Source organism: Cupressus sempervirens, chromosome 7 (genome assembly GCF_028749045.1).
Source record: "Cupressus sempervirens isolate cs-2001-9-10 chromosome 7, ASM2874904v1, whole genome shotgun sequence".
NCBI lineage: Eukaryota > Viridiplantae > Streptophyta > Pinopsida > Cupressales > Cupressaceae > Cupressus > Cupressus sempervirens.
The window spans coordinates 502,068,893-502,095,172 of record NC_143124.1 but is presented as its reverse complement, the minus strand read 5'-3'; the positions used below and the strand labels follow the sequence as shown (position 1 = coordinate 502,095,172).

Here is a 26,280-nt window from a genome sequence, read left to right as displayed (position 1 = left end):
AAGAAATATGAGCCCTTGAATTAAATTAAATGATTTTGTAACATAGCCTATTCCAATATTGAATTAAATAAAGCCTATTCCTATATTAAATTTGATAATGAAAAAATTCAAATCATACATTCTTTTTTTTATTTGTTTAATCTAATTGTTTTCAAAGGTACTACAAAAATTTATCTATTTCTATTTTCTATATTTTTACATGTTGAAACTATATGTCTATGAAATTTTTTAGAAATAATAAAAATAGATCATCCATTCAAGTTTAAATTTGATTTTCTTTTTCTACATTCACACACATATGACATGGAATTACATAGGGAATTTAGGCCTACCTTAGATACTATAATAAAAATTATTCTATGTCAATTTTGAGGATTCCTCCATAGCCTTTCCTTCCTAGACACTCCTTACATCCATCCATCAATATTCATTTCTCCTTCCTCTCTTGGCTATCTAGAAATTTCATTTATACTTGTCTAATTACTTGTAAATGATTGGAGAAATTTAATTTCTAGAACACAATGGTTCAGAATAAGGTTTAATTCCTTAAATCAAATGAACTTATTTATTAATATTTATTTAATTTTACATATATTTTATTTTTATAAAAAAAGGCTAGATTATTTCCCTTTACCTCACATTGCTAATATTAAAGTCTCATGAAATATCACTAACCAAAAGGCCAAGAAAATGCACTACTAACTCTTAGGTCATAAGTAAAAATACTTAGGATAGGTTAGCTAATTTTTTTAAGTTATTTTAAAAAACTAATTTCACACAAACATAATTCCAAATTATTCAAATAGTACAATGGGAAACTACCATCCTTGTTTCAAAGATATTCTAGGTTCAATTTCACTAAAAATTAAGTTAGTTATATATTTTCAAAAAATACATTTATGGAAGACCACATGTAATCAAATTCATAACAATTTGAATATGTTAATATTGTAGGTTTAGTTGGATTGAATTGATCTAGAGTTAATCCCCAATGGTTATTGGTTAAACTTTACTAAATCTAATTAGTTATCAATTAGACACACACACACACACATATCTCTCTGTGTGTGTGTAAATGTATACATGTGTATGTGTATGTGTATGTATGTAAATGTATATATGTATACACACACATGCACACACACACACACACACACACACACACACACACACACGCACAGAGAGAGAGAGAGAGAGAGAGAGAGAGAGAGAGAGAGAGAGAGAGAGAGAGAGAGAGAGAGAGAGAGAGAGAGAGAGAGAGAGAGAGAGAGACATATATAAACATAGACATACGTGTGTGTGTGTGTGTGTGTGTGTGTGTGTGGGCGTGCGTGCACGTGTGCGGGTTTCTTGATAATGTCTAATGGAAATTAGCTTACCATAACCAATATTGATTAACATGGGGTATGTGTCTCTTAATGAGACATGTCTCTTCTATTCCTATATATATGCATACAAATTTACACTTGGAACATATAGAAATAATTAATATTTTTATAAAATTTTCTATGATCCTATAACTTTACATGGTATCACAACTAGGATACAAATATATAATATGAAACAAAGAATGTGAATGATAAAGTGAAGTGAAAATCAAAAGAAGGGCATAGAGGCCTAACAACTGATGAGGAGAAATACAAATATAGAAATTTGGAGAACATAATATGGGAAATATTACACAGATAATGGAGAGTGGAAGGAAGAGGCATCAATAAACAAATACATTGTTGGAAGTTTCAAAATCATAGGAGAAAAGAGGAATATTTGTTGGGGGCTTAATATTAGTAGCCACTACTACAATCTAAATTATTATTTATTCTACATTTTTTGGCATCCATCATCCATGCTACTACCATACACAATTACATACATTAAATTATACAAGAACATGTAAGTTAGATAAGAAAAACTATTAGAGCATGAACAAAGAAGAATGGGAGTAATATACTTATATCAAACTGTATTATCTTAAGATGGAAGCACTTCAATGTTAAGATCATTTAGCACTCTAAATAAGTGGTTTGGGGTCATGTCAAGCAACTTGAATGCATCTTTGCATGGATCTAGCTATTTTCCCACTATTTCGCTTCTCTCTCTTTGTCTCTACCCTGTTTCTAACAACTTTCTTCATAAAACTAAGGAATTTGACTTTCTAGGTCAAGGAAAACCTGAAGTGTCAAGGTTGACCTTGACCCCAACCTAGGTCATGGATGGACTCAACCTTGGCCTAAGGCAGGGTCAATGTTGTCCCTGACTCCAGGTCCAAATTTCAAGTTTCGGGAGTTTCAATATATCAAGCATTCAAAAGTTTCATTTTCCTACTTCCTAGTTGGTTGTTTTATGTGTCAATATGGTAAGATCTTAAATTTCATTTAATATAGGTCCATTTCAAGGTGTTAACATTAATTTGCATTCAATTCTCCATTGTTAACCTCTGTAGAAGTTTGTGCCCCAGATCACAATATAAGGAAGCCTCCTTTCATTTTGTTTAAGACACATTATGATATTGGACTGTCTATTATTTCTAAGATCAAGCAAGCAATTCATCAAGCATTTTCAAGGAAGCATCTAATCCATTCTCTCCTTTTAAGTTCTATACTAAAGATCAATGATTCAAGCATTCAAGCCTTTGAGGGGATTTTGTTCAAGCATTAAAAATTTGTCATTAAAACCTTACATCTATCCATCATGGTGGTGTGATCTTCCTTCAAGATCCTTTGTTCATCTTCAATATCTATTCATTATTTCATCAAGGTGGATTTCAAGCATACAATAATGAAGGTTTTGATTTACATTATTGAGTCCAAGCTTTCATATCAATATACTTGTTTACATTTCAATTACAATTACATATCTATTGAATATCATAGCTTCATTGTTAGATCTACTTCTACTACTTTCTAGTATTCTCTATTTCAATTCCACTTTTAAGGTTGACTCCAAAAAATGGTTTGACCAATGAAAATCACTCATACAAACAAAAAAAGCTTTTTTCTTGAAGACACAGGTGCGGGACAACAAATTAAAGTGCAGAATTGGATACCCTTTTTGCAAAAATTATGAGATCCGTGAAATTTTTTTTTTTTAGAGTAGTGTAGGTCAAGGTTGACATTTTTGGGCACAATTACGCCTCAGGGTAAGATTGTGCCCCATATCTGGGTCAAAGTTGACTTGGCTTAGAAAATAAATATTTTTTTGGGTTTTGTTGATCTTGTAGTTTTGGTTATGGAATGTGGAAATAAAAATTTTCTGAGACTATTTCATAGGGTTTTCAGTAGGTTCTTTTCAAAGGTAAGTACTTTTATTTCTTCATTTCAATATCATCCTTTTAAGATTTATATTTCATCCCCTTATAATTCAAATGTATGTGTAAAAATATGGGTTTGGGGTCTCTTTTATGTGCATCATTCTAAAATCTACTCATCTATACATTTCCATCATACATTTTGGTGAATTTGACTAGCTTACCCCCTCTCTTTTGGGGAATTAGATGCCCTATTGTGTTTTTGGTGTTAGATTTTGTTTCGTATTATCTTGTGTGTTCACCTTCATTATACATTTTGGTGAACCTATTTACAAGAATTCTTTCTTTTTAGTGTTAGATTTACATCTTGCATTTCTTTCATTTATATTTCAAAATATGAAGAAAAAATTAAAAAAATTCTTTAAAAATATAAAAAAAAATTTACATTTTCATACTTTTGGTATTTCAATATGTATGATTCTTGTTTTCAATACTTTGATAAGGTTTTTATTGCAAAATAGGATAGAATCTCTAATTAGGTACATGGTAGTGAGTATAAAAATGGTTTGGATAAGATCTCCATTGATCGTATTCCTATTTCACTCTCCTCCATGACCTCTACAATTGAATTTTATCTTAGGGTGTGTACATGGTTTCCTTCATCTTCTACTATTTGCAATACTGATAAACCTAAAATGATATTTCCTAGTGTATGTGATGTTTCTTTTTCCTCTTTTGAATTACCTTGTAAGGATATATTAGAGCAAGAAGATGACTTTAATCTATCTCACCATCATATTTCTCTTTATGGACATGAGTTGAGGATTGATGTTAATTCTTCTACTAATATGTGTACTTTCTATGAGCCTAATTTGGAATATAATTTATTGTCTTCTACCTTTTAGGATCAAGCTTTATTTATTTATGGTACTCCTATAATGTTCTTTATTGATAGGGATGATAATCCTTCTATTTGGGATGAACCTCTAGATTTGGATGTTGATTATAGTCTTCCTCATGGAACCACTGTGAATGAATCTAATTTTTGGGATGAACCCTTATATTTAGACATTGATTTATCCCATCCTCATGAAGAAGCTTTGATACAAGAGGGTGATTTATTAATGGATGACATGTTCACAAATGATGATAACTCTTTTTCTAAAACACACTTTTCTTATCTATACATTTTAGTGAAAGAAGGGACATTATAGATGATTTACCTCAATTTGAGATTCCTTCTAGTCATGAGGCATTAGTGGAGTATGATATGCTTTCCCTTAATGCTCTCCCTCTTAGTGATGATCTTATGGAGAATAAAGATATTACCTCATCTTCTCCTAGGATGTCTTCTTTCCTTCCTTCTTATGAATTTCTTTGTAGTGTTGAGACAACTAACATGGTTTATCTAGAACCTTTGTTGACTATCAAAGGTTGTCCTCACATTAATCTCAAAGATAAATCTATAGAGTCTCTAGAGTCTTTCAGTGACCAAGATTCTATAGCTCACACATATGATACAAGGAGTAACGTTCAACCTAATCTAGTGGTTTCTACTTCATTTCCACCTTCTCGAACCATCCTTCCTCCTCCATACCATCTTCCTAACAAGAAGTATAATTTGATGAACCAATTGCATAATACCCCTACAAATATTTCTTTATGGGAGCTTCTTCAAACTTCACCTACTTGCTATGAATACTTGCAAAAAGCTCTAGCAACCCTTCCTACTCCACATCCTAACCAAGAGAACATTAACAACTTCTTACAATGCATGCATATTACCCCAAGTTCTCCTAAAATTGTATTTATTCAAAAGGATTTACCTTCTAAATAAGTTCAAAAAAATATAATTCTCTTATGGTGTTTGTTACTATCCATAAAAGTATCATTTATAGGACCTTGATTGATAATGGATCTAGGCTTAATGATTGTGGCATGGACATGCTCAAAGCAATTCAAGCCAATCATTCAACTATTAAACCTAATAATATTTGTATATGTGGCTTCAAAAACATTTCTATGAGTATTTTGGGAATCATTACCTTACCTATCAAAGTAGGTTTGGTCATCTTGAACACACCTATTCATGTTATACACAAACCTCTTAATTATAATCTTCTTTTGGGTAGACCTTGGTTATATGAGATGAATTCTATCCCTTCCACCCTTCAACATAGAGTCAAGTTTATACATAACAACATGATGTATACACTTCATGTGGATGATGTGCCAAATCCTTGTCTGAATATTCAAAATCACACTACTCCTATTTCTAATAGTAATCCTTCTTCCTTTAACACTCTTCCTGGTAATGATTAGGGAACCTTCAATTTTAGTCCTACATTTATTGGTGAGATAATGTTTCTAATTTTGATTTTATGAAGCCACAAAGAGAGTTTAAACAATGAGTTTTTATTTCTAAAGCTCCTCATAATAACATTGTTGTTGCTTCTATCCAAAATAAAACTATCAAACCTACTAATGGTGACATGGTGATTAATGAAGTTTTTTTGACTCCTTTTGATATGGCTTCTCATTGTGGTCCTAGATATTATTTCTTAGTTAAAAAGGATTCAATGGTCAAGCATGTAGTAAGATTAAAAAAGGAATTCAGATGCTGTTACAAAAATGGGGGGCATGAGCATTCTTATGGATTAGGATTAAATCCTCAACAACAAATCAATGTTAACAACTTCTCAAATAACACTACAAAACATGATGAAATTATGATGGGTTTTGACCAAGTTCTAATTCCTAAACTTTTTTACCCTAAGATGATTTCTAGACCTAAACACAAAATGAAACATAGTCCACGCTTGAAGATTCTTCCTTTATGTTTGCATCATAGATTTGATGATCACTCTGCTAATGAATGTGAAATTTTACTTTATAAGATTAGGCAGCTCATTGATAGTACTAGTTATTTATGTATCATGTGGCAATGAGTTGTATTTCAATCCAGTTTTCTCTAAGTAACATTTATGTTTCAATTATTAAGCTCTGCAATGTGTAAATAATGTTAACCTAATCTTTGGGGGCTCATTGTCTTGTATAGTTTTGCAAGTGATATATTAGGTCCCCTTTCATCCTTGTTCCTATGCTTGGAGGCCAAGGATGCTATCTTCTTCTTTTTTATCTTTCCAGGATACACTTTTCGTTGGTTAAGCATTATCTATCTATTATGTGATATCCAAACATACATGAAAATTTTGGTTTGCATTCAAGATCTATTTCCTTGATCATAACCTATTTTGTTGTTTGACATTTGATTTCCATGGTTGATAAATCTCTCACCTTGGAAGCTGAATTGTGTCCTATCCCTCACAAGGGTTACTTTTTCTCTTCTTGCATGACATCTCTTTGTATTTGTCCCTTTGAAGGTCTCATAGGAGCTATGACCTTCTTGGCATGGACTAGCTGTTATCTATGGATATTGTCTTGATGTTGAAGAAGGCTTTATCCTTGTTCTTTTCTTTCCTTAACATGTCAAAATAGTATGTATTTTTTCCATCCTAAGGAGGGGAGCATATATGCGGCCTCCCTCATTCTACATTATGAATTTTTGTTGTAACCTTTTGGTTTGTAGCATGATAATCTCTAAAGCTTACATTCATATGTTGCTAAATCCAGAAGAGATGCTTTTTTCATTTTTTCAATATGCTAAATCTTTTGAAGCTAACTCTTATAAGTTGCTAAATTCCGAGGAGACACACATTTCATATTTATAGTGACACAAGAAGGTGGATCTATATTTTGGAAATTATTAGAAGACAGATTACAGTTTTAAGCATAATTTATGGGTAACCTATCAGGTTTGGTGATCTATTCAGCTCTCCCTCTCTCTTAGTGATTTGTGGTAAGGTGGGCATCTTATTGGGTGAGTTAATCACTTTATCTTTTCTTTCTTGTTGCTTTCATGCTAGTAGGGTTGGATTATGAAGGTATCTTATTTATAGTGTTTCTCTTATCTTTCCTATGAAATCATTTATGCTTTTATGATAGTTTTCCAAATATGATAGTAGTATGAGAAATACTTGTTAGCAAGATTTCTTGTGCTAGTTGATTTGGGTTTGTTTAGTTTTTTCATTTTTTTTCCACCTTTGTGCATGTATGTTGAGTTATAATCCTTAGCCTAGGGGCTTGTGTCCTTAGCTAACTATTATTTTATCTTGTTGCAATTCCACTTGGAGCTCTTCTTTCTTCTCCTTTACTAAGAGTTTGCATTGAATCCATACTCTTGCTAAAGTCAAGGGGATTAATGTATCATCTTAAAATGGAAGCACTTCCATGTTAAGAGCATTTAGCCCTCTAAGTAAGTGGTATGGGTTCATGCCAAGAAACTTGAAGGGGTGTTTGTATGGATGTAATTTTTTTCCCTATATTTTGCTTCTCTCTCTTTGCTTCTAGCCTATTTCTAACAACTTTCTCTATAAAACTAAGGACATTGACTTTCTAGATCAAGGACAACATGAAGAGTCAAGGTCAACCTTGACCCTCACTTAGGTCAAGGATGACCTTGACCATGACCTAGGGAATGGTCAACCTTATTCTTGACCCTGGGTCCAACTTTCAAGTTATGGGAGTTTTAGGATATTAGGATTTACAAAGTTTCATTTTCCTACTTGTAGGTTGTTTTTTGGGTGTCAAAATGGAAAAATCTTAAATTACACTTATTTTAAGTCCATTTCTATGGGTTAAGGTTTATTTGGATTTAATTGTCCAATGTCAACCTTTCTAGAAGTTTGTGCCCTAGACCACTATATAAGGAAGCCTCCTCCTCTCATTTTTCTTAAGATGTATTATGATATTAGATGGTCCATTATTTCTAAGATCAAGCGAGTATTTTCAAGGAAGACCTTAAGTCATTGTCTCCATTGAAGTTCTTCATTGAATATCATGGATTCAAGCATTCAAGCCTTTGAAGGTATTTGGCTCAAGCATTCAATATTTGTCATTTAAACCATAGATCGATCCATCGTGGTGGTGTGATCTTCCTTCAATATCATTTTTTCATCTTCAAGATCAATTCATTCCTTCCTTGAGGTGGATTTCAAGCATACAATCATGAAGGTTTTCATTTACATTTATAGTTTTTATTTACATTTTTTAGTCCAAGCTTTCATATCAATATACTTGTTTACACATCAAATACAATTGTATATCTATTGAATATCATAGTCATTGTTAGATCTACTTCTACTACTTACTAGATTTCTCTATTTCAATTCCTTTATAAAGGTTGATTCCAAATTGGGGTTTTACCAAGGCAAACCCCTCATAGAAAAAACAAAACCATTTTTCTTGTAGATACAGGTGCAGGCAAGAAAATTAATGTGTGGATTTCATTACCCTTTTCATCGAACGTGCGAGATCCATGAATGGAATTTCCATCAAAGAAGTGCTGGTCAAGGTCAACTTTTGGGGCACAATCCTGCCTTAGGGTAAGATTGTGCCCACTATCTAGGTCAAAGTCAACTTGGCTCAAAAAAGAAAAATATTTATAAGACTTGTAGATCTCACAATTTCAATCCAGGAATATAGAAATCAACAATTTCTAAAACTATTTAATAGCATTTTCAATAGGTCCTCTAAAATGATTACTTTTATTTCCTCATTTGAATATCAATGTTTCCAAATTTACATTTCATTCCCTTACAATTAAAGTGTATTTGTAAAAATATGGATTTAGGGTCTCTTTCATGTGCATCATTCTAAACCCTAGTCATCTATATTTTTTCATCATAGATAAATAAATGTGTTGAACAATATCTTTACTTGGTTCCCAATAATTGATAAATATTCAATCATATTTGGGGGGTGTTCTTGCATAGAAAATATGATATGCGTTGTATCATAGGCATAAAATATAAATAAATAAATAAACCAAGAGGCAGTAACCTTCATGTAGATCTATGGCCACAAAAGGATTCTTACTCTCTATAGATTGTAGGATTCTACTACTATGAATGAGACAATGTTACAAAATTATTGATGTGTTTTTAACTTGCAAACTTGATATCTTAAGCAATAGTATATTAATAAAGGAACAATTGAGATAGGAACACACTTATGAAGGTGTTTTCATTTCTATTGTTTGAGAAATACTTATATGGAAATATTTTCAAACTTGACAATTGTATAACTTCATTAAACAAACTTGTGTCAAGAATGCACATATGTATGTGAATGTTCTTGTAGGAAGAGTAGGTTGGTACCTTATACATGTACCAAATATTATCTAGACTTAATCTTATGACAACAACTCCATAGAATCATTTAACTAGAATTCATTAGTCATTTAGTGATTAGGCTAGATAAAATGGCCATCTTAAAGCCAATATCCTTGATGATTAAGATTATGCATATCCTTATATATTAAGAGGGAGTCTAAAAATATGTATCTAGCATCATGATTTTCATGGGCCTATCCATGCATACATCATGATGAAGTGGAAACGTGTCAGTAGAAATTCAAAATAATGATATTTGATTTAGAGGAGGTTGGATAGTTTATTACTAGCATCCTTAGACAAAGAGATCTTTTGAGGGAGCACCTAGAGGATCTAACTTCAAAAGATATTTGTTCAAAGGGAGAAATTTGAAGTAAAATTCCTTGTCAATGAGCTCTTCTCTATAAAAGGAAAGTTGAATGTGAAATTACATGTAATTTATTCTTCTTTATGAGAGGCAATTTTAAGGGGAAGGCCTTTATTTCCACCATCTAGGAGAAACTATCGTGGATTGAGCCTTGACATTGGTCATGGTGGATATCATGTGAGTTACTATCTTACCTATGTGGATTATGTCATCAAAGGTGATAATTTTTCATTCATGTATTTGTGATATCTCTATTATAAGGCGATGATCTTACCAATGGCTTGGCTTGTTACCAAGATGGGATACATTAAATTATTATCCCAAAATATTCTTGAGATCAAGATTAAAAAAATATCACGATAGAAAACATTAAGTTTTCATCTTGGAATGTATCAAAGATCATAATACTATATTTTTCTCATTGAGCTCATGAATTATTATCATGATAGAGTTCATTAACTTTTATATTGTAAAGTGTCAAAGATCATGATAACTAATGTATCACAATAAACTACATTAAGTTAATATCCTGGAGGTTGTTAAAGATCATGATATTGATCATAATGGAGATTATTTCATTGTCCTTGAGATCAATGTTGCTGTCAAATTTACTACACTGAGTATTTTCCTAGACTATATCAAAGACTAGCTAACTCATATCTTTATAGGATATGCTTTATTTGTTAATAGGCATCATAGTGTTGATGTAAGTGCTCATACACTGTCTAGAACCAAATCACTATTTCATGTGATGATTGTGTTGTTTATATCCCCCTTCTATAATAGGGAGTGTTAATGAAATAGCATAAGCCATATTATATGTCATTTGATGGATATATGATGGTATCCTTAAACATGTCAATCTAAGAACCTCATATTGAGGTGGCATCTCTCTATATGCTTGAAAGCATAATGTGGTTTTTAACAATACTCCCTAGCTAATAGGAAGTGTTAATTTTGTAGCTTTAGTTAGACTGAAGTGATCTAAATTTAATCCTTAATGGTTGTTTGTTAAACATTATTGCATTTAATTAATCATCAGTTAGACACACACATGGACAAATATACAAACATGTATGTATGTACACACACACACACACACACACACACACACACACACACACATATATATATACACACATGCACTTGGAACACACAAAAATAAAGGGAAGAGCCACAATAAAGGTACAAATAATCATCATGGGAGATCTAAATAATCAAGGAGATCAAACTCAAGAGGAACCAATTTATTCTTATCGGAAACCAAAGTGCTTACTACTATTGCCAAACCATCCAAGTTATCTAGTGAAGAACATAGAAAGAATAATCTTCTACTCATTATCTTGAGATATACCAACCGAATTGGCTTAACAAAGTATGGTATTCAATTCATTGATGCGATTGGTGAGAAAATTTTTCTTGGACTCCATCTTGAACTTATAAAGGTTTGTTATAATGAAAAATTTATTTTCTCCCAATGCCATTTCATATGTGATCCAAAACTTGTGTCAAACAAATTTTGTTGAATTTTCATTTGCAACATTAAAGAGACTATTTTCATAGAGTGAGAGAAATACTATTTCCATCTCCTTACTATCTAGTCTATCCCAATCTCCAAATTTTATTGAAGAGGGCTTCATTATTTTTTCCCCAATAGCAAGTGCAATAACTTGCTTAACCAACAACCATTGCATATGTAACCTCCACAAATTGGAATTATGTCCTATTAATTTGTACACCTTCAATCTTTCCATTAGTTAAAAATTTTAACCACTAAAATTGTGCCAACAACTCTACCTTTCCTTGATATCAATTGTAAAGATAATCCGAAAGTGCAAATCAGAAAATACAGAACCTCAAGAATAAAAAATAGAGTAATGCACAAATATATGGTGATTTGAAAGACATTGCTTATATCAACACTTGAGCAACGAAATCTGTTATTATATCTTTGGTCTATGATTTTTACTTCGTAATTATAGCATGAACATGTCTCTAATTACACATATTTATAAAGTCTGTCAGGAATTTAAGAGTCTAATAATCACAAGGTAAGGTAATAATTTTACAATAATAAAATATGAAGCTATTAGACTTCACATACAACTAACATTTTAATTAAAATTGTATCAGTTGAAAGCTTGTCTTTCATGGAAAGTGAGACAGCTCTTACTATCATTAGTTATCTACTTTATAGTTAAATGGAATAAATATTTTTATTAGTATTTACTTTGTGATTCTAAATGTAATGAATTGCTGTCATTAGTTAAAATCGACCAAGTTCGAGAACATGATGAATACAGCTGGAGAAATATTTGCAGTAATGGGAAAGGTGCATTGGGCAGCATCGGGACTGTTAGTTGTAGCAGCAGTCATTAACAACATTGAGAGAAAAGAACGTGTCAATAAGGAGTGCATCGAATTACTTTCATTAGTTAATACAGTGGCAAAGTCTCTCAGAAAATTAACCAGATCAGCACATATACCGGAAGAAATGGAAACCACTATAAACCAAGCCATAAATATCATATCCAGAAGTGTAGCGTGTTGCTTCTATATCATTGAATCTCACGGAATTTTCAAGTAAGAATTACAAACTCTCTACGCGTCTAGAGTTTTCTTTATTGTTGGTATTAATGCCACATGTTACAGGTACATATGTTCTTCTAAGAACGCAAGTGACATCTCGGCATGTAAGAAAGAATTAAAGAATATGCAGCGAACACTGGTATATCAGCTCGTGATCGCTGATTTTACAGAGCGTCATGAATCTTACCACCGCCCACACCACAGACCAACGGGTATAGTTTAACTTTTGTTATTAGTCTTCTATTGATATGATATATATATATATCAATTGAGATTTTAAAACTTGTCAGAAGATTGGTTGAACTTTAGAAAACTCTTTTTTTTTTTTTTGGTTCTTTCTTGAATCATGTCTTTTTTCTGTGGAAACGATTTTTTTAAAGGATGTTTTGCATTCTAATTTGTCTTCTGTAACTAAATCTTATTTCTTCTGTATTAACAGAGCAACAAGGTCAATATAAATACAAACCTGAAGAGGATATTGGTATGTTAGGTTTCAGTAAAACAATTTTCTCATAGTTATTATAATACATATTTTTGTAAATAATAAAATCGTCGACTACTTTTGGGGTTGATTTTTTTAAGGTTTCTTTACCATCATCTGATGAATTTTTCTAAAGATATTATTTTGACGATTGTACTTAGGTAGCGAACTGTCCACAACTAATTCGCCTAGAGGTAAGCGTTTTCTCATTGCACACATATTTTGGTGAATAAATTTTTTAAATTATTTACAAAAATAATATTAGACATATTCAAGAAAAGCAAATGGAAAAGAAATGGCATGCCTAGAATCTATCTCGACCCTAGCACGAAACGTTACCAACGCCTCTACCTTTTAACTTATGGTTTATTGATAAGTAAGAGATGATTTCCATAGTTTAACTTATGGTTTATTCTTTTCCATGAGAAAGACCTAGATTTAACTTATGGTTTATTCTTTTCCATGAGAAAGACCTAGATTATGCTTGCTATTAGGGAAGACATTGAAAACCTTCCAAATAATTTAGATATATGCATGGGTTGGGATATAATGGATAAATAATGATTTTGAAAATAATAATAAAAAGGATTAAGATTATGTCTATTTCCTTTATTTAATTCTGGTTCATATTTAATATTTGACATTTAATAAATGGCTGATATTATTCCTAAGGTGAATTATTTTAAGTAAATAAAAGTAATGATGAAAAATATGAATAAGAGATCTTGAAATACAAAATGATATGCTGTGTTGATATATTCATAACAAGATACCATGAAATGAACATGATTTGCCAAATTTAATACATACAATGGGAATACACTCAAATTGCATCATTACACAATAGATCATTGACTCAATATACGAGAAATTAGTGATTTAGTAAATGAAGTTAGTGATTTAATAAATGATGAACATGTTCAAGATATAGGACAAAGAGTTTGTTATTATTTTCTTGAAAATCTACAAGTTGAAGAACAACCAATGCATAACATAGATCTAAAAGTCCCTTTACAAATTTGTCTAGTGTTTACCCTTCATAAAATTCTCCCCTTTTTATAGTACCCAAGCCATGCATTTATACGCTTTTCTACATAACTAACTCCTTTGAAAATTAAAAACTAATTTATGTTTACACATTTTGAAGAGGTTAATTGACCTCACTATTTTGCCCATAAATGGTCAAATTTTTAGCCTTGACCAAAAGTGAGCAAAGTCACTAATTACAATGCATGGCCTAGAACTTGTCTTCAAATGGTTGAATCATTGATTTCAATGAATTATTTGATGTGGGTTCTCTTATGATCTCTACCATATCTTATCACGATGAATATTGACATATAAATAATCATTTACTCAAAATGTTCCCAACATTTTGACAAACCAATATTTAGTTTGCTATAGTTCTCAATTTTAGGCCCTTTTGATACATAATGAGTCCCCTCATTAGCCTCCTTGGAAGATGGACAGAATATTCCTCCCCACTATAGAAAATAACAATGTGTATGCAATAACATTATACCCTTCAAGCTGATTTGGGTTTCCTTGGTAAAGATGGAGTTAGTGAATAACATAAGCCACGTGACTATTGCTCCCACATTGTATTTGTTTCCAAATTTGTGACTACTTATTCGGTGATGAGAACAAAATTAATGTGAATTAACATTTACTTGAGACATTCTATCGAACATTTGAGCAACATAATGTGAATTAACATTTACTTGAGATATTCTATCGAACATTTGAGGAACACCGCCAATAAATCTTATTCCAGATATCTGAATCCGATGCAAGATTCTTTACAGAGTTTAGGGACCAATTCAACTCTACATATAATCTTGACATAAGATCTCCACTTACACCAACAGTGTCTGCCCAAGTTCGCGATACAATTCCATAAGTCTATTGTTTAAAAGTGGGGGCTCCAACTCAGCACCTTGTTAGATAGCTCATAGCTTGTAAGCATTTCTAGCTCTACTCGGGTTTCAATCAAATTTCATTACTACATGAAATGGTATTTCAAGACATTTTCAAAGACGAAATATATATTTTTTTGTCTTAGAATTTGAAGTTATTATTTTAATGGTTATAAATTTAAAAAGAAAAACTATTATTATAGACAAAACATTTACGCATTAAGAGGTAGAGGTAGGTGGGAAGTAAATTTTTGAAGAAAAAGTGGGAGATTTTATAATGAAATTTCACGGAATCAATTTAAATTTTTCATTTGGGTGCTTCCCAAAAATCCATTGGATATAGACTCGCATGCGACGCCCCTAAAATGGACTGGCCTGCTCTGATTTCCACCAACATGAGCTGCGTGTTAATTATTGTTAGTTGGACAGCTGTTATTTCTGACCCAAAAATAGCAGTTGTATTTATGGGTAGCTTGGACAGCTGTTCGTCCTTATCTATGTATAGCAGCATTAGTTATGGGTAGTTTGGACAGCTGTTTGTCCACTTGCCGAGAATTAGTAAATGGTTATTGCAAGGATAATTATTTACTAATTTTAGTGATTCCCTTTTGGACACCTTGCAACCAATTCTATTATTGGTTGTCGAGTTGTCTTAATCTCAGCCGTTGGTTTGATTTAATCTCGGTCGTTGGTTTTTCCAATAGGATAGTATAAAAAGGGGTCATTGGGTCATTTGGAGAAACAAGTTTTGGAGAAGAATTTTGTAGTGATAGCAAATTGTCTTGTAGTGTTAGCAAGGGCACAGTGTTAGCGTGGGGATAGTAGTGGGGAATATTAGAGGGAGAAATTAGGAGGTTGTCGGAGTTCTGCCAGTAAGAGGCAAGGAATTTTGTATCTCTTGATTTGCTAAAGTTTAATATAATTTCTCATCTATAGAATTGGTTTTCCCTTAGGGGTTTTTCCAGGGACTATTTGTCCGAAAATATTGTGTTCATTGTGTGGCGCATTTCTTTCCGTATTTTATAAGTGAAGCTGCAGTTGTGTTATTTTTTGATATTAGCTGGGAATTTATTTTCAGTAGTTTAATAATTGTTTATGATAGGAGATTAATAATTAGTGACTGCAACAGTTGATTTTTCTCATGGTATTAGAGCATTGTTAAGGGTAGAAGAGTTTTGCCCTAGGAAAGAAATTTTGATCTCTTTAGATTTATTATTGCTTTAAACCCTTGAGATGGCTTTAGCTGGTTTGAGAGATCAGGATAGACTGGATGGTGCCTCAAATTTTGGTGTCTGGAAGGCCAGAATTTCTTTATTGTTGGAAGAGAATGGTATCAAGGATTATGCTACCAGTGTTGTACCTGTACCAATGGATGGAACACATCTTGCAGCATATAGAAAGGATGATGCCAAAGCGAGGAGGATTATCCTTGATGGTGTAAAGGATCATATTGTTCCACATATCGTAGAGCTAGATACGACGAAGAAGATGTGGGATGCCATTCTAAATCTGTACCAGAATGCTACCACCAATAGGAAGTTGATTCTCAGAGAGAAGCTAAAGAATACCTGGATGAATCAGGGAGAAGACGTCACGAGTTACCTCACCAGGCTCAGACTTGTCAAAGATGAGTTAGCAGCTATTGGAGATAGCCCTAGTGATGACGAGCTAGTGAGAATAGCCCTAAATAGGTTTACTAAACAATGGAGTGTCTTTGTTCAAGTTGTGAGTGGACAAGATACTTTATCGAGTTGGGATCGACTATGGACTGATTTCACTCAGGAGGAGTTTAGACTAAGTCTTGTCAATGGGGCCAACAAGAGTAAAAAAAATAAGGCGGAACAAGAGAACGTTGCCCTAGCAGGTAAAGGGAAAGCAAAGACTAGATCTAGCAAAGGATCAATTCACAAAGTGAAAAGAAGAAGAAAGACCTTTCTAAGGTCAAGTGCTTTGGATGTCATGAGTTTGGCCACTATGTCAGTGATTGTCCAGAGAGGAAGAAGGGTAAGAAGCAGGTGGCAACTTTAGCAAGTGCAGAAGAACTCTCCAGTAGAATGGAAGATGAGTTTGCACTCATAGCTTGTATTGTTAGCTCAACCTCACAGTGTGTTTGGTATATAGATAGTGGGGCATCATTTCATATGACAGGAGTTAGAGAGTACTTCTCTAGTTACAAGGAGGAGGACACCAACATCCAAATTTCTATGGGAAACTTGTCCAAACTCAACCCTGTTGGGAAAGGGATTGTTCACTTTCAGAGGGAGAATGGAAAGATAATTCCACTTCATGATGTGTTATATGTGCCAGGCTTAGGTATGAATTTGATTTCTATATCTGTTCTTCAGGATAGGGGGTATAATGTACTCTTTAGAGGGACAAATGTGTTGATTAAGCACAAGGATTGAAAATCACCCATAACTATTGGAGTTAGGAGTGGTCGCCTTTATAGATTGCAATTTGATATTCCTAAGGCACTTATGAGCAACAGTAATCCTAGAGATCTTGGAGAGCTACGACATAGGAGGATGGGCCATATTCATCATGGAGCACTTAGATTGCTTCGTGAGACTATGACAGGTGTTCCAGAGGTGAACACAGAGCATGACGATGTATGTAAGGGATGTGTGTTAGGGAAGTTTGTGAAAGCATCTTTTCCAAGGAGTGACACCAAATCTAAGGGTGTTCTTGATCTAGTACATTCAGATGTTTGTGAACCGATGTCAATGAAATCTCTCAGAGGATATGAGTACTATGTTACTTTTATTGATGATTTCTCTAGAAAGACCTGGATATACTTCTTGAAGACTAAGGATGAGGTTTTCAGTCGATTCCAAGCATTCAAGGCTCTTGTGGAGAACTCAACATGAAAGAAGATAAAGGTTCTTCGGTCAGAAAATGGAGGTGAGTACAAAGGAAATATCTTCCAACAGTTCTATACCAGAGAAGGAATCAAGAGAGAATGGACTGTTCCTTACAATCCACAATAGAATGGAGTTGCTGAGAGGAAGAACCATTCTATATCGGAGGCAGTAAGAGCTATGCTACATGACCAAGACATGCCCCGTTACTTATGGGCAGAGGCATATAATACAATAGTCTACATCCATAATAGAGTTCCACACAAGGTGCTAGGGAAGATGACACCAAAGGAGGCTTTCACAAGGAAGAAGCCAGATGTTAGTCACTTCAAGATATTCGGGAGTTTGGCATATTGTCATATTCCTAAAGATACATGTATAAAGTTAGATCAGACTGCAGACAAGGGGTACTTTGTTGGGTACATTGAGACCTCAAAGGCATATAGGATTTTCATTCCAGGGACTAAAAGAATTATTGTCAGACAGGATGTCAAGTTCATGGAGGACAAGGCATTCAGGAGATCTAGAGATTTGCCAGCAGATGATCAGAGTGAGCAGCCAACAGAAGCTCCAAGACCAAGTCAAGAGCAACAAAGCTCAAGTATAGTTACCAGTACGAGTGTAGACTTAGTTAGTGAAGATTCATAGAGTATGGAGCAACAAGTGCAACAGGAAATGCATCTAGAAGACTTAGAGGTTGACATTTCATCCTCTACAGTTGGCAGTGGGAACCATGTGGTTCCAGATACACAAAGGGATGTAGATCCCACTTCATATAGACAGTTGATTGGTTCGCTTATGTATTTGGTCAATACTAGGCCAGATATAGCATTTGCAGTAAACTCTCTTAGTCAGTTCATGGTTGAACCAAAGAGAATGCATTGGATAGCGGCTAAGCATGTGCTACATTACTTGCGTGGTACAGTCGAGTATGGGATCAGATATGTTTGAGGTGAAGGTATCAGGTTGATAGGCTATACTGATGCAGATTGGGCAGGAAGTACAACATACAAAAGGAGCACTTCAGGGTGTTATTTCAGCTTGGGATCAGGAGTTGTATCTTGGTTCAACATGAAGCAGAAGTCTGTGGCTCTAAGTTCAGCAGAAGCAGAATACATAGTAGCTAGCATGGCGACATGTGAAGCTATATGGCTTCGAAAGTTGTTAGTAGGCTTATTTGGTCAGAAGGTTGAGACTACTATGATACATTGTGACAATTAGAGTTGCATCAAGTTGTCTAAGAATCCAGTGTTTCATGATAGGTCTAAACATATAGATATCAGATATCACTTCATCAGGGATTGTGTACAATGAGGTATTGTTCGACTACAATATATACCTACATATGAGCAAGTAGCAGACATTCTGATGAAGGCTTTGGGAAAGGCCAAATTTATCTTTTTCAGAGATAAGATGGGTGTCATGCAGAACAGTTTCCTCGCTAAGAGGGAGTGTTAATTATTGTTAGTTGGACAACTATTATTTCTGACCCAAAAATAGCAGTTGTATTTATGGGTAGCTTGGACAGCTGTTCGTACTTATCTATGTATAGCAGCATTAGTTATGGGTAGTTTGGACACCTGTTTGTCCACTTGCTGAGAATTAGTAAATGGTTATTGCAAGGATAATTATTTACTAATTTTAGTGATTCCCTTTTGGACACCTTGCAACCAATTCTATTATTGGTTGTTGAGTTGTCTTAATCTCAGCCATTGGTTTGATTTAATCTCGGTCGTTGGTTTTTCCAATAGGATAGTATAAAATGGGGTCATTGGGTCATTTGGAGAAACAAGTTTTGGAGAAGCATTTTGCAGTGATAGCAAATTGTCTTGCAGTGTTAGCAAGGGCGCAATGTTAGCACGGGGATCGCAGTGGGGAATATCAATGGGAGAAATTAGGAGGTTGTCAGAGTTCTGTCAGTAAGAGGCAAAGAATTTTGTATCTCTTGATTTGCTGAAGTTTAATATAATTTCTCATCTGTAGAACTGGTTTTCCCTTAGGGGTTTTTTCAGGGACAATTTGTTTGAAAATATTGTCTTCATTGTGTTGTGCATTTCTTTCCGTATTTTATAAGTGAAGTTGTAGTTGTGTTATTTTTCGATATTAGCTGGGAATTTATTTTCAGCTGTTTAATAATCATTTATGATAGGAGATTACTAATCAGTGACTGCAATAGTTGATTTTTCTCACTGCGAACAGAATATATTCAAAATTTCTTTCTGCAACCTCTACACCAAGCTCCCAGAAAATCGTTAGAGCTTCTAGAAAACTGTCTTTACTTTGGTAGGGTTGCGGAAGCATGTGTGTACTTTGGTAGAGTTGAGGAAGCATTTGAATGCATAGAGGAGTAGATTGAAGCAAGGCTAAATAGCCGAATATTTGCACCGGTCTATTAGCCAGTGTCCTTACTTCCTTTCCTTCCATCAGTCAACATTGGCAAAGAATCCTACTGTCCCATAATATTTTAATTACCGTGCAATGCACAACAAATGTAATGATAAGACAACATGAGCAATGAAAAGACAAATGAATTGGATATAGTTTTTACTATTTTCTTTCCTCGGGCATTTATAAAAAAAGTAAATAAAAAATTTATTACATGTTTTTAATAATCAAATTAAATGCTTTTATTTTATTATTAGAATTATAGAAAATTGTAGTCTAATGTTATCTTGTTTTATATTAATAAGATAATTTAATTAATTATATATTACATACTAATTAGAATAAAATAGAATAATTTTGTATGTGACTAAAAATAATTTAACAAATATATGATATAGTATTATAAAAAAATAATAGTCTTAAATAAACTCACTCACTCCAAATCTTTATAAAATACTTTTATACAAAATATAATATTTTGTTTCTTTCAAAAATATAATGACATGTAGTGGCTTGTATTTGTCGTTATAATTTTATTGAAAATTTAAATAATAAATAAAACAAAGTAGATTAGTTAATTGAAATAAATTTAGAAAAATATTTTAGCTAAGAGATTAGTTTTAGTCTTATAGATTATATATATTTTCGTTTATAATAAGTTATGAGACCTGAAAAATTAGTTATTTATAATTAATGAAAATTAATTACTAATAGAAGAAAGTGAATATTGTCTTTGGCTGATACAATAATGTTGGGTGAAATATTGTATTAATAGAATGTAATAGTGTTAAATAAGAATACTTTTTATAATAGTTATGACATAAAACAATTTTTATTACATGACATTTGGAAAAAAATTATATATCTATGATATATTTTAAAATATTAATGATAATATTGTATTACAAGATATTATATTATATAGGATTATATAGTAATATATTTTATATAATTTGAATAATAATAATAATTTATATTGTGTGTGTGTGTGTGTGTACACATATATATGTGTATACACACACACATATATATGTATATATAGACATATATATGAATATATATACACACATATATGTATATATATGTATACATATATACATATACACATATATACATGTGTGTGTGTGTGTGTGTGTGTGTACATACATACATGATACTATTGTATTACAAGATATTACATAATATAAGATTATATAGTAATATCTTTTATATAATTTGAATAATAATAATAATTTATAGTGTGTGTGTGTGTATACACACATATACATATATAAATGTATATGTGTGTGTATATACATATACATATACATATACATATACATATACATATATATTATAATGTTATTTAAAAACTCACAATAATATATTGTAAACATTTATATATATTTGTGATATGTTATCAATAGATTTATTAATATAATTATATAGTTTTATTTTAATATAATTATACTTTATAGTTTCATTTTTAAAATATATTAATATTACTATTTGTTAGCGAAAATTTAGCCAAGAAAAAATGAATATGGAGGAATTCAAATAAAAGGGTTCCTATAATACAAAATTGTTAGAGCCAATAGAATTTGAGATAAATAAATTTTATAATATAAAAAATTAATAAATTAAAATAAAAACTTTATAGATATTCAATTTTTTAAAAATATCTATTATTCATTATTACAAAAGAATAGAACTATTATACTAACTATGGAGAATTGAATGCAATAGTATATTGCCAATGACAAATACGATAAAGAGTATTTAGGCCAGTTTCAAAAATTATTACAAGTCTAAAATATGATTTTTCATTATTCGTTTTAATTAAAAACTATTTATTAATTTAATTATAAAATTTTTACCTATAAAAAAATAAAATAAAATGTGTTTATTAAAATTTATATTTAATATGTTTAAAGATTTATTAATTTATCTTTTCAAATTATATATATATATATATATAACAAAACTTTTTAAGTTTATTAAATTATTTTTGATTAAATTAAAAAAAAAATTCAAAATTCTTCTAAATTTTTTTATTAATTTTAAAAATTTGAAAAAAAATTCTTAATTTAATCTTGGAAAATTTATAAGAGAAATTTATTTAATGTTGTGCACAATTTTTTTTGACATAGTTTGTAGTTAATTTGTACATTTTTAATTTTTTTTAATAAATATGTATTAAGGAAATAAATAAACATTATATTTTATATGCAATTATTTTTTATAATAAATTTAAAATTAATTAATTTAATCAAGATCATTAAATTTTTTTAATAATATATCATCTATTTATTATTAAATATTAGCATAGATTTAAGTTATTATAACTTATTTAACATAGAATTCTAATTGTTTTTTCATTTGTAATCATAGTTATTAATATTAGTTTTGAAAAATTTCCCCTAAAATAGGTTTGAAACCCTATCATAGCAAGCCCGATTGGGCTTTAAGAATGATTTAAAAAAAAATTGTGTGGTACCTTAGGATTTTCTTTCACTGCAAATTTGATCAAATCCTTCCTAATTTTTTTATCCTAAAATTTCATCATGTTACAAAGATTTCTCTTTAGCATAGTTGCTAATGAATTTGTCATTTTAAAAAATTACATTTAATCCCCTTGAATTGCAAGATGCAAAATCAATCGTAAATAATTTTATTTATAATGTGAAATTTGTTTCATTGCATGTGTTGATCAAGATGCATATATTTTCTAATAGAAGCTTTAGACTTCCATTGGTATGCAAAAGATTTCAAGAATTCAATTTCTTATCATAAATTGTTCATCTAAATTTTAAATTTTACTGTATAGCCAAAATAAGACCAAACCACACTAGACTTGAAATTCAAGTGTAGAATTTCACTTTTAATGATGCCCATAGCTTACCTATGCATTTTATATAGTAAAAACTTTTAGGAAATGCAATAAATATGAGAGTCATCATATTTGACATTGTGCAACAAATCCTAACTGCATTTTTTATTTGTCTTTTGAATACTTAATTATTGTATATTTTCATCTATTTTTTTCTATCAATTTTACATAAAATAGTTTTTCCAAATGATGTTTCCCTTAATAAAAAATAATGACCTCTCAGAAGAATTCATGAATGATTTTCTATGATGTGCCTTGATCACATTATTTATGGCTCCCAATTTTGTATACATGTCTCCTATGTCTATACAGCTGAGTTCTTTGGAGACATTTTGTCATATAACTCAATGCATCTTCTATTCTTCACTTACCAATCAAATGTAGATGGTTTTCATAATAATGCATGCTCCAAGCTTACTCTACTCCATGCAAACATGATGCCCTTGTCCCTATTTATCATATCTACTCTAAGGTGGTCACGATAGTAACTTTAGCTAATAAATCAACCTCCTTGTGTGCTTGTATTCATACACATATATTTCATTAGTGTAAAACCATCTATATAGTTGTGATCTTCTAGCACAAGACTCCATGTAACTAAGAATCATCAACTTCTTACAAGCATTCTATCAAATAATTCACATGCATCGCTACATTAGCTAAGCATATCATCAAATATTATGGATATTATGAATATTCTCTTTATGTGCAATGTTGAAGAATCACCACCTTTTCATAGGCATTCTATCAAATAATTCACATGCATCTCTACATTAGCTAAGCATATCATCGAATAGTTTGCATGTGTTACATTGGCACATCTTCATTCTACATGTATGTCTATCAGATGGTCTTGGTCTTTGTCTCAAGCCTATAAATTTTGTGCAAGATATGCTAGCAAATGGATAGATGTGCTTCTACCTTTTTCTTCATGAGAATAGTGCTTGCTTGCATATTGTCTTTATGTAATATATTTTAAGTCTTTTGATTTCCTTTGTTCATGCTTTCAAATACATTTCTACTATATGCATGTGATGTAGTAGGTTCTATAAGATGACATATCTTCATTTAGGGTCTGTTTGGTTACAAGCATAGGAATAGGAAATTAGAATGGAAAATGGGAATGGGAATCCCCATGGGAATGGAAAATGAAAAACTCATTCTTGTTTGGTTCACATAATTTTTTTCCTAGCGACATGTAATTTTTGTTTTACCTTTTGTATCTATCTTTGCATAGCTAACTCTATATTTTTGGAGCCAAAAAGCCATCTAATAAAAGATTCATTTTTCTTAGTAAAATCTAGCACTATTTATGTATAATGTTTTATTATTATTTCATGGCTGACAATGTATGAATTTTGGAGAGGGCATTCTTCCACTCCACTAGTTTCTTTGGGTATCTTTGTCTATATTTCTTGAATGAAATTTTCTATGTAGCATAACTCCAATGGATCAACTTCGTAAAACATGCAGATAATGTTGGCTTTAGTGTACATCATGGGAATGAGCTCGACTATGTGAACTCTAGAAAATGAGATATCATTCTTAATGATAGAGGGAAAATAATTTTCAAGTTCTTTATCTTTGTAATCAAGAAGCACAAGTATTCATAACTTCTCAAGAGACTCGTAAAGCTAATGAGCTAGAGTTGCTTTCACATTTGACCCTTTGTGGTTGATAAACACCTCAAATACTTTTACAAATTCCTCTATTTTTTGCCATCCACTTGGATCATCATATTATATAGACAAAGCATTTGATTCATTTCATCTTGGAATTGTTTCGAACTCAATGGCAAGGTAATTTCCATTGAATAGGTGGGAAGGACTAAGAAATGTACCATTGGCACCTGTGAAAACACTAGGGAACACTTAGTACTCAAATTTCAAGGTGACGGTGACATATTTCTCTTCTTCATTACAATAATAGATATTTTTGTTAATGGACTTATGGTCATTTATCCCCCCACTTAGAGTGTGTATTAATTATTGGAAAGGAGAAAGCCTCTAGTAATTTAATTTTCTAGAAGCACAATTAATTATTGTATTGCAAGGGAGGAGTTTCTAGAGAGTGCATTAATTATTGGAAGGGGGAAGCCTCTAGTACTTGCAATTAATTAATATTTGATTTCATTCTAGAAGGGTGTAGAAGAAGTATATATAGAGGTGGGAGCCTCATTGTTTAGCATCAAATTATTGTGAATGATATTTGATAAGAACTTGGATGTGTGAGTACATATCTTTTCTTGGCATTAGAGGACATCAATCCTCTCTTGTGACATTCTAGATGTCATTCCCTTGGGGTTTGGACTTTGGAATCCTTTGCGATGTATTTGATTTTATCATTTTGAGAACTAATATTATTTTAGTAGTGGTTCAATCTTCAATTTGCATAAATTCCTTCTTGTTCATCTTATGTGGATTGAAATCTATGCAAAGACATTAAAATTGCTTTCAGCAGTTGGTTCAATTTTTGGGCATTTCTAGGGTGCCCATTATAGTGGTATCAATGTCATTTCCAGGGTATCCATTAAAATGGTATTAGAGTTGTTTCTAGGGTATCCATTATAGTGGGATCAAAGTTATAGGTCTTTCCATCCTGTGGAGATCTTAAGCATTTATGTTTGAGCATACGACAAGTGCTTTATAATTTCTACAATACCAGAGCAAGACAAAGTAGGAGTTCAGATTTGTAGAATGAATAGGGTAGTTCATCTATGTAATGGGACATACAATTTAGTCATATAGACATAGAGGAGATATTCTTTTAACAAGACAACAATATGGGTGACTGAGATGATATGAATACCAATCTAGATCAGGAAAATGTAATGTTCATGTTACTAGGAATATTAGAGGAGGGGCAATGGATGCAATAGGAGCATAATGAGGAAATGGATATGATGCAATAGGAGTAGAATAGGCAAATGGATATGATGTTATAGCTAATGGCTAGACAAATCAGCATAAATATTAATCTAGGTGATACAAACAATAATAATATGGGTAATGATAATGGAGGCTGGGACAACATTAATGGTAATAATGGACATGACAACAATGGGAATGAGGCTGATAACTTTAGACATTTTGCATGCCCAGCTCAAACAGCTAGCTCGAGACCTCTTCTAATCACATTCCCACCCAAAGATCCAATTCAACCAATTAATGAAGCATAGATTATGAAGTTATAGGATTAGTTCAAGAGGGATTAGGAGGCTAGTGGACTAGAGTTTTAGGTAGACATTTCTCTCAGAGATTACTTAGACTTGGGGATGAGACACATGGAAAGATTAGGAGGAAGAATTCAAAACCTTGAGCTAAGAAAGAAAGTTT

At 31.9% G+C, this 26,280-nt stretch overlaps 1 protein-coding gene across 3 annotated transcripts in view; it reads left to right on the top strand.

The window, feature by feature from the left end:
• The window catches only part of LOC149547728 (uncharacterized), a 221,863-nt gene that overhangs the window by 38,372 nt on the left and 157,211 nt on the right, over positions 1-26,280 (top strand). For 2 of the 3 annotated variants that reach the window (XM_089791793.1, XM_089791794.1), the window contains exons 3-6: positions 12,114-12,430; positions 12,500-12,648; positions 12,876-12,917; positions 13,079-13,111. In XM_089791793.1, coding sequence (XP_089647919.1) covers positions 12,114-12,430; positions 12,500-12,648; positions 12,876-12,917; positions 13,079-13,111 — 541 coding nt within the window. The remainder of the gene's footprint in view (positions 1-12,113; positions 12,431-12,499; positions 12,649-12,875; positions 12,918-13,078; positions 13,112-26,280) is intronic. The other variant, XM_089791795.1, reaches the window with a different exon arrangement.